General features: G+C 54.3%; 1 protein-coding gene across 9 annotated transcripts in view; it reads right to left on the bottom strand.

The window, feature by feature from the left end:
- Positions 1-1,193: 1,193 nt before the first annotated feature.
- COA8 (cytochrome c oxidase assembly factor 8) overlaps positions 1,194-9,211 on the bottom strand; it is a 17,834-nt gene continuing 9,816 nt past the window's right edge. For 3 of the 9 annotated variants that reach the window (XM_027776416.1, XM_027776417.1, XM_014592227.2), the window contains exons 4-5: positions 4,898-4,988; positions 1,194-1,548 (exon numbers count right to left, since the gene is read on the bottom strand). In XM_027776416.1, coding sequence (XP_027632217.1) covers positions 1,443-1,548; positions 4,898-4,988 — 197 coding nt within the window. In that variant the 3' untranslated portion in view covers positions 1,194-1,442. Of the gene's footprint in view, positions 1,549-4,279; positions 4,472-4,897; positions 4,989-9,211 lie in introns of those variants that run through there. The other 6 variants (XR_003551360.1, XM_027776420.1, XM_027776422.1 and 3 more) reach the window with 3 other exon arrangements.

The raw sequence follows: 9,211 nt of genomic DNA, 5'->3' as shown, positions 1-9,211 counted from the left end.
CCTCCGAATCTGTCTTTGAAAGGTCATTTCTGTTGGCTCTGCTGTAGGCCTGCATTTGCCCTTGACCTGTAAACCTTTGTGTGCTTACTGAATTGTGAAAATGCACCTATTTTATGGACATTGAGACAACTATTTTCATAGTAAAAAACGCCTGCTTATTAAACACAACGATCTTCATATGAAAAGAAAAGAAGAGGGCTGGGGGCAAGCAGGTGGCTAGTGGTTACTTCACTGGACTCCCGCGTGGCCAACTGTGGGTTGAGTCCTGGAGCCAGTGGCCTGAAACTCACAGCAGTCACGTGTGCGTGTGCCCAAGATGCGAGGAGAATGGCACAGAGGGCACTGTGGTGTGGCCACCCCACGGGGGATGTGTGCGTGATCTCTCCTTCTCCCTCACTGTTTCTGCCTCTCTGGCGACCGCACGTGCCCTAAGACAAAATCCTCTAAAGAAAGAACAGGAGGGACCAGCAGCTGGCATCATGGCTATGTCGCTGAACTCCCATGTAGTCGACTGCAGTTTGAGTCTCGGGCCCGGTAGCTTAGACTCACACCAGGCGCATGTGCGTGCCCAAATCCCAGGAGAATGGAGAAGGGATTGTGGCGAGGCCATCCCCCCTGGGGGTGATTTCTCGCTCTCTGTCTCTCTGTCTTTCTGGCGAGTGCACGTGCCCTATAGCAAAAACCTTTTCAAAAAATAAAGAAAGAAAGAAGAGGACTGCCATTGCAGTGCAGTGGTAACGTGCCACTTGAGAGAAGCAGGACCCCATGTAGTGACAGTTCAAACCCCGGCTCCTGCGGCCCAGAACATGCCAGGCACACACTGAGTGCCCAGGACCCTACTCAGCGGACTGGAGGATGGGGACCAAGGTGGCCAGACCCTGCACCGGTGACCCCGCCCCCCCATGCATGCACACGCGCACCTGCAACCTCTGTCATGAACAAGGAAGATGGGGCATGGCCCATGGGAGCTGAGGGAATCTTAGCGTCAGCCCCGCCTCCTCGGCAGAGAAGTGGCCAAGGGGCCACAGTCCCAGGGCTGTCCCTGCAGCTCAGGGCACTCTGCCATTGCTGCAGGCGCGGCCGAGGGCAGTGCCCAGCCGACCGTCATGCCAGATGACAGCCTTGCTGGCGCTGACTCGGCGGGTGAGCCATTGCTGATGGTTTCATATTGCTCTATTAAACACAGGGACACACACGGTACTGGGTTTCATTTAATGCCAAGTCCATGACAAGCTGGGGCGGGGCTCCAGCCAGGAGGGAGTCAGGACCTGCACTGCCCTGGAGCGGGGATCCGGGTCGCTCACACTGCCGGAGCTCGGGTGGGACAGGGCCCTGCAGCCGGGATCGGGGTCGCTCACACTGCCGGAGTCCGGGTGGGACAGGGTCCTGGAGGCGGTGCTCCCTGCGGAGTCCTGGGCTGGCAGGTGGCTGAGGGCGGGCTCCTACGTGCACACTGTCTTCCGCTTCCGTCTAAGCTTGCCCCACAGCCTCTCCAGAGCCACCTGTCCCATGAAGAAGGTGATGGCAAAGTTGCGCCTATACCAGTCTCTGTGGAGACACAAGAGGGGTACTGTCACCCAGTCCAGGGACTGGGACCCAACCCCCGTGGACAGCCAGGAGCTCGACCCTCTCCCGCCCTCACTACGCCTACTACCCAGAAGCCACCCAGCTGGAGTGCCCCCGGGCTAAGCAGGTGCCAGGGATGTGCCTGAACACCCCTCCCCACCTCCTCCCCCTCCTGCGGCCTCTGCGATCTTCGCCAGGTTTTGCCAAGGCTCCAGTAGAGCCTGCCGAAGCCTGGGCCCTGGGCCCCGTGCAGCAGCATTCGTGGCGTGATGGGCACTGACGGCTGAGCAAGGCCCCGGCAGGCTGTGTTGGGAGGAGGGCATCCTGGCTCCGAAAGCCACGACAGAAGCATTCCACCACCGTGAGAAGCTAGTTTATCACAGTGCCGACACCCTGAAGCTCCATGTCCTTTCTAGATGATCTGAGTGTCTGTAATTCCTGTCCCAGGTCGTTGCAGAGAGCCCCAGATGAGCACCGGGATGGAGCTTGCATGGCCAGGGGCTTGCCTGCCTGACAAAACCACGCACCACCCCGCTGCTGCAGTTTCCAAGGGGACGGGCCAGGCCTGGCAAGCTCCCAGAGTGGGGGCGAACAGGCCAGACTCACTGCTGAGCCCGGGCACTGAAGTGCTGCCCAGCCCTGGCGCTCTAGGGGTCTCTGCAGGAGGGAGGGGAGCAGCATGGGGGCGAAGGGGGCGCGAAGGAAGCAATGGAGGGACAGGCCCACGCCTGGAGTGCTGGTGAGGCTGGGCGAGACCCTCCACACGGTCTTTACGTTCCTGCCCACTTCAGAAATGCCACGGATGGGAAGCAGTGCCCCAGGTACGGATGGGGAGAGACTCTGGGCAGAGACCGGCATCCCCTGGGGCTAGAGTTCTTGTTATGCTGAGGAAGCCGGACTCGTCCCCTCCACGTGACCTGATCTGACGGCCTGTGGGTGCGGGGGCACCGAGCTGCCGTCCCCACGGAGCAGCACACTGGGACGTGGAGCCCAGCTGGTCCTCCGCCCAGAGCTGCGCAGGGACATCAAGCCCCTGGACTCTGTGCGGTGTCCTCGCGGGTGGCTGACGACGCGGCTGGCTCAGAGTACCGAGCCTCCAGGACCCGCGTGTAGGGCCCACTACTACCCTTGCGAGCTGTAAGCATGGCCAGCGCTAGCTCTTGGCATGGAGGTCTTACAGCAAGTCTCTCACATTACACCCACTGCTTCACCTGTGAACACAGGACGTGAGGTACTGGGACCCGTTCAAACCTTTCTAGAAAACACACACCCACTGGGCCAGCAGGTGGCGTAGTGGTTAAGGCACTGGATTCGCACATGGTCAACCACAGTTCGAGTCTTGAACCCAGCAGCTTGAAAATCACACAGGGTATGTTTGTGTATATGCCCAAAAACCCAAGAGGAGAAGAGAGGAGAAGGGACTGTGGTGTGGCGATCTTCCCTGGGGGGCAATTTCTCCCCCGTCTTTCTCTCTTTGGCAAGTGCATGTGTCCTATAGCAAAAACCTAAAAGAAACAAAAAAGGGCCCACAGGCGGCATGATAGTTAAGACACTGGACTCCCACATGGCCGACTGTGGTTTGAGTCCCAGACCTGGTGGCTTGCTACTTCACACCCCCGTCTCTCTCTGATGAGCACACATGCCCTATAGCAAATTAAAAAATAATAATAATAAAATTAAATACATTTTTGAAGAATTATTTATTTATTCATTCATTTTAATTTGACCAGACACACACACATACACACAGAGAAAGCCACCAGGTCCAGGACTCAAACCGTGGTAGGCCATTTGGGAATGTCCAGTGCCTTAATGACCACACCACCTGCTGGCCCCAAATTCTTCTAAAAAACAAAAGAAGCACCACACACAACCACAATTCCACCAGTATGTCCTACACAATCAACAAAAGACAAAAAGTTTGTCAGCACAAATGAATGTGCATAGCCCTCACAGGTGCGCGAAAGCGACAAGGACCCTCAGGAGGCCTGGCCGCTGCACACCGACGGTGGCCCCCTTCCTCCCTTCCTCAGCCCTGTGCTCTTACTCTCGTTACCTGCTGAAGACACCAACCCCATCCCGACTGTCTGCTGCACTCCTAGCGTCGGGGCTCAGCTGCTGTCTGAAACGTGGCCTTCTCTGGGTGCACCCCAGTACACCCATGACCAGCTGCCTGTAACCTGCACCTGCATTCGGAAGCCAGCCAGCTTAGAGCACCATGGGGGTGGCACGTGCTCCCCTGCTCCCACGTCCCTGCTCCTCGCCATGTGCGTGGAGGCGTGCCCTGGCCCACCATGTCGGCTGAGCTCCCCCCACCTGCCCGGGCCCACCGGCCTCCCTGCTTTGCGGTTGGACCACCGCCAACTGTCACCTAGACAGGGACTCCGCGGGAAAGACATCGGCCTGTGAGGGCCTGCAGAGTTCCTCCTCCATCGCAGTCCTGCTGCTTCAGCTGCTCGCCGAGGGACAGGGACAGGGACAGGGACAGGGAAGGAGCTGGGTGTCCCCGACTCTCCTCCCTTCCTTGAGTCTCAGAACAAGGGAGTGGGAATCTGCAGTGTGGAGGTCACCAGAGCCTCTGCCCGAATCTCGCTGTGACTGCAAAGTCGTGTGTGTCTGGGATCTTTCTAACTCACCTGTTCACTTTTCTCTGAGGTGGAAGGAACAAGCTCACCTTTGTGATGGAGGCCCTTTCAAGGAGGTTCCTGTGGCGTCAGCTTACGTGACCCCAGGGACCTCTGCTGACCCCTGGCTTTCAGCCAGAAGATGTCTCTACTGGTCCTGTGCTTTTCCTCCCCCAGACCATGGCTTCTACACGGCTGAACATGGAACAGAAGGGCCCAGAACCAGCCTCCAAGCACGAGGGGTGGGAGCTGCTGTGGGTTGCCATACAAATAACTAGAAGCTGTCAAAAAAAATTTTAAGAGATTTTTGCTGTAATGCATATGTGCTCACCAGAGACAGAGACAGAAAGCAAGAGATCACCCCCCTGGGGGAATGGCCACACCGTAATCCCTTCTCTATCCTTGTCTCGGATCTTGGGCATGCACGTGCGCACACCCTGGCGTGGGTTTAGGTTGCCAGGTCCAGGGCTCGAACTGCAGTCGACTATGCGGGAGTCCAGCAACGTAACTATTACACCATCTGCTGCTCCCTAAATTTTATTAAAAGTGCACAAACAAACGTGGGGAAGATTGTGCAGCTTCTCCTTCTAATATAAATGTAGTATTTTCTTACCTATAACTTAGAAAATAATCCTATTCAGTAAATATGAAAATAATTTTATTAATCTAAGTATATTCAAATTTTTAGGAAAAAAGTAAATACCTACCTATTATAATACATATGCTTCTGGAAATTTTTACTTAAAAACTCCTTGTAAAAGTCGGCCATTTCTTCTGCATTCAATGTCGCTCTCTGACCTGAAAGTTAATTTCAACTTAAATATTGAGACTTAGAAGGAAAGATAAATAAAAATAACTAAAAACAATTCAATTCAGTATATGCTAACAGGATATAACATCACTATGTAAATATCAGTTGTACTTTCACATATCAGAAATGAGTCATCTGAAATGGAAATTAAGAAAATAATTCCAGCGGCTGGTCCCAAAACCTAGTGGTTAAGGAAACCAGACACCACATACTCCATAACAGGGTTTATTTTTAAATTTTATTTATTTATTTAATTCCATTTTTTGTTGTTGTTGTTATTATTTTGGAGAGGTTTTTGCTATAGCGTGCATGTGCTCACCAGAAAGAGACAGAGAGACAGAAAGCGAGAAAGGGAGTTGGTCATACTGCAATCCCTTCTCCCCCATTCTTCTCTCGGGATCTTGGGCACACATGCACATGCGCCCGGTATGAGTTTAAGCAACTGGGTCTGGGACTCGAACCGCGATTGACTACATGGGATTCCAATGACACAGCCATTATGCTAACTGCTGGCCCCATTATTATTATTTTTCATTTGACCAGAAAGAGACTCACACAGAGAGAAAGGTAAAGCGAGAAAGTAAGCCACCAGGACTCAAACTGACATCTGCCATGTGGGAGTCCAATGCCCCAACCACCATGCCACCTGCCAGCCCCTCCAAAACAGGGTTTGAATCCGAGCCTTGGGAACTGGAAAACACACGGGGTGTTGTGCATACCCAGGTCCTGACAGGACGGAGGAGGGACCGCCATGCCCCGTCAGCAGGTGTCCTCCCTGTCTCTCTAGTGAGTGCACACTCCCTCTGGCGATTAAAAAAACAGACAGTGGGGACCAGCAGTTGGCATAATGGCTGTGTCACTGGACTTCCATGTAGTCGACCACGGTTCAAGTCCCAGACCTGGTGGCTTAACCTCATACCAGGTGCGTGTGCATGCCCAAAATCCCGAGAGGAGAATGGAGGAGAAGGGACTGCAGTGTGGCCATCCCCCCTGGGGGGAGATTTTTCGCTTTCTGTCTCTGACAATTCTGTCTCTCTCTGACAAGCACACGTGTCCTGTAGCAAAAATCTTTCTTAAAAAAAATTCATGAGAATATTTTTAGAAGAACATCTCTGAGGTGTCAATAATATGCTACAAGATGGATAAACCCTAAAGCCATTATGAACTTAAATGAAAAGCAGCAACAGAAGACCTAGCTGTACAGTTCCACTTCTCTGGAAACGCTCAGAAAGCAGAATCTGGAGACAGAAAGCAGGTGAGTGGCTGCGAGGGCAGGGGGAGGGCTGACCGGCTGCTCGTGGGTACGGAGTTCTTTCTGGGGTGATGACAGCGTTCCGGGATGGGTGCACGGTCAGAAGCCACACAGTTACACACTTTAAAAGAGTACACTGTATGGTACGTGAATTAGATCTCGGTAAACAGACTTCTAGGTGGGGGCCTGCCACTGGTGTGGTGGTGAGGGCAGCTAGATCCCACATGGCTGACCTCACAGTTCAAGTCTAGAACTCAGCAGCTTGGAGAACCACACCAGGCGTGTGTGCACGTCTGCCCAAATCCCAAGAGTTCCTAGTGTCCCCATCTCTCTCTGTTTCTCTCCAGTAAGCACAAGCAGCCTACAGCAAAAATAAAACTAAGTCAATGGGGCTGGCAGGTGGCATGGTGGTAAGAGCGCAGGACGCCCACATGGCTGCCTATAGTTTGAGTCCCTGACCTGGCGGCTGGTTTGCTCATTCTCTCGCTTCTCTTGATCTGTCCCTCTCTGGTCAAATTAAAATAAATAAACCATTCTGTAAAAATTAAAGAGGAACTGCGAGTTATCACAATGAAGGGAGTAAAATGCTCTCTAACCTGAACGTGTCCCAGTTCAACAGCCGGCCCAGCCCAGGGGAGGTCCCGCCATCACGCCCCTCAAGTCAAGGAGCACATGCTAGAGCCAGCAGCTGTCAGCGCAGCGGCCCGTCCCGCACGGCCTGTGTGGTGCCACTTTCTGGGCTTGCCACGTCCCCAAGGCCTGAGCAGACAGACAGGAAGCAGAGCCTGTCCACTTGAGCGGGCCCATGGAGCAGCCAGGGCCCCACCTGAGGCCATCCAGGTACGGCTCGAGGACAAGGGCAGGGCCAGCACTCTGGCTCAGAAGCGCCAATGCCAGCACCTCCAGAACCCCCCCAGAGGGACAGAGGCCGTACCTGCTCCCTGCCCAGCACACGGTCCGCCTGCACCCCCACAGGGCGGCTTCCAACAGAGCTACCTGGTGGCATGGTGGCTGCCGCTGCTCCTGACGGCTGCGGACTTGGGGAGATAGCCAGGGCTGGGAGGGCCACCAAGGCCATGTGTCCACCGAGGAAAGAACGTGGTGGCCCTCGAGTCACACGGAGACACCCAGACGATGGCACAAGCACAGCCCCCGCTGCCACACAACAGACGGGACGAGAGCCACGGCTCTGCGCACCCGGAGGGCTGCCCGCCTGGACAGACCGGCTCACTGTGCCTCAGTCCACTCAGTGACCAGGGACGGGTGCGTCTGTCCCCTTACTGCCATCAGTACAGAGTCTTCCCATGCCTGCTACGTGGAGGGGCTCAGCAAACATCGCCATCACGGAGCTGTGCCGGGACGGAGTCTCCCCACTGGAAACCTGCCCTGGACTCGGGCAGCAGGGCAAGGCAGCTTGCTGAGCGCACACTGGAGAATGCAGCCCGAGCAGGCTCCCCCACTCCCGGCTGTGCTCCGCCCACTGGTGGTGCTGTCTGCAGATTTGCCAGGGCTCTTCCATAGCCACAGGCTGCCAAGTCCTCTGTGCTGTGCACACCCGCCCCTCTGCCATTCACAACTGTACGGGACGCCTGGACACTGACCCCTTTGTCTGCCCAGCTCTCTGAGCCTCTGCAAGGCCTTGGCCTCAGCCTCCACCATCCCGTCTCCATGGCAACACCCTGCTCATTCAGCACAAGCCCCACCTCCTTGGCTGACCCCGGAGCACCTCCTGTCTGGACTGGTGACTGGCTGCATCCTTGAACATGGAGGGTCCCTGGGAGGCAGAGCCAGTCTGCAGGAAGGGAGGGGAGGGAGGAGGGTCCTGGGCCACGCCCCTCTGGGCCCTCCTGTACCCTGGGTCCCAGGCCACCTCCCTGCTGGCTCAGCACACACCTGGGTGCCCAGGGAGCCTGGTTCAAAGGAGGCTGGACTACTGCAGGGTGTTTTCAGTCTTTATGCTCTCGTTTTATTTACTTATTTATTTATTTTTTAATTTGAAATTTTTTGGAGAGGTTTTCGCTATAGGGCGCGTGCACTCGCCAGACAGAGAGAGACATAGACAGAAAGCGAGAAATCACCCCCCAGGGGGGATGGTCACACCACAATCCCTTCTCCTCCATTCTCCTCTCGGGATCTTGGGCACGCACGCACACGCGCCCGGCATGAGTTTTAAGCCACCGGGTCCAGGATGCAAACCGCGGTCGACTACGTGGGAGTCCAGCGACATAGCCATTACGCTAACTGCTGGTTCCCTCTCGTTTTATTTTTAAAAATTACTTTTTTAACTTTATTTATTTTTAATTTGACCAGAGAGGGACAGAGCAAGAGAGTGAGAGAGAGAGAGAGAAGGAGAGAAAGTGAGAAAGCAAGCCACCAGGTCTGGGGCTCAAGCCGCGGTCAGTCACCATGACACTTGCCGGCCCTTTTATCTTTTTCTTTTTTTTAAAGAATTATGTTATTTAACTTATTTACTTATTTATTTTAATTTGACCAGAGAGGGACAGAAATAGAAAGTGCAAAGCAAGCTGCCAGGTCCAGGACTTGAACTACGGTGGGCCATGTAGGAGTCCAGTGCCCTTAACTACCATGCCTCCAACAATGTAGCCGAACGTGAATACCCACCAGATGACTAAAATTCAGAGAAGATGGGCCAGCAGGTGGCGGGGTGGCTAAGGCACTGGACCCCCACATGGCTGACTGTGGTTCAGGTCCTGGACCTGGCAGCTTATTTTCTCACTTTCCTTCTCTTTCTCTCTCTCTCTCTCTCTGGTCAACTTAAATAATAATAATAATAATGGCAATGAATAAAATTAAGTAAACAATTATAAAAAAAAAGAAAAATAAAAAAAGGAAAAAAAAATTCAGATAAGAGAGCCTGCAAAGCAAGCAGCAGGGAGAAACACGGAGCTGGGGGGGTGGGGGGCGCTCAGCTCCTCCCACGGCTGTGCCCCTCCCCAA

This window comes from Tupaia chinensis, unplaced genomic scaffold, assembly GCF_000334495.1.
Source record: "Tupaia chinensis unplaced genomic scaffold, TupChi_1.0 Scaffold000671_2, whole genome shotgun sequence".
Classification (NCBI taxonomy): Eukaryota; Metazoa; Chordata; class Mammalia; order Scandentia; family Tupaiidae; genus Tupaia; species Tupaia belangeri.
The sequence above is the reverse complement of the archived record's forward strand: the minus strand, read 5'-3'. Positions and strand labels throughout refer to the sequence as shown.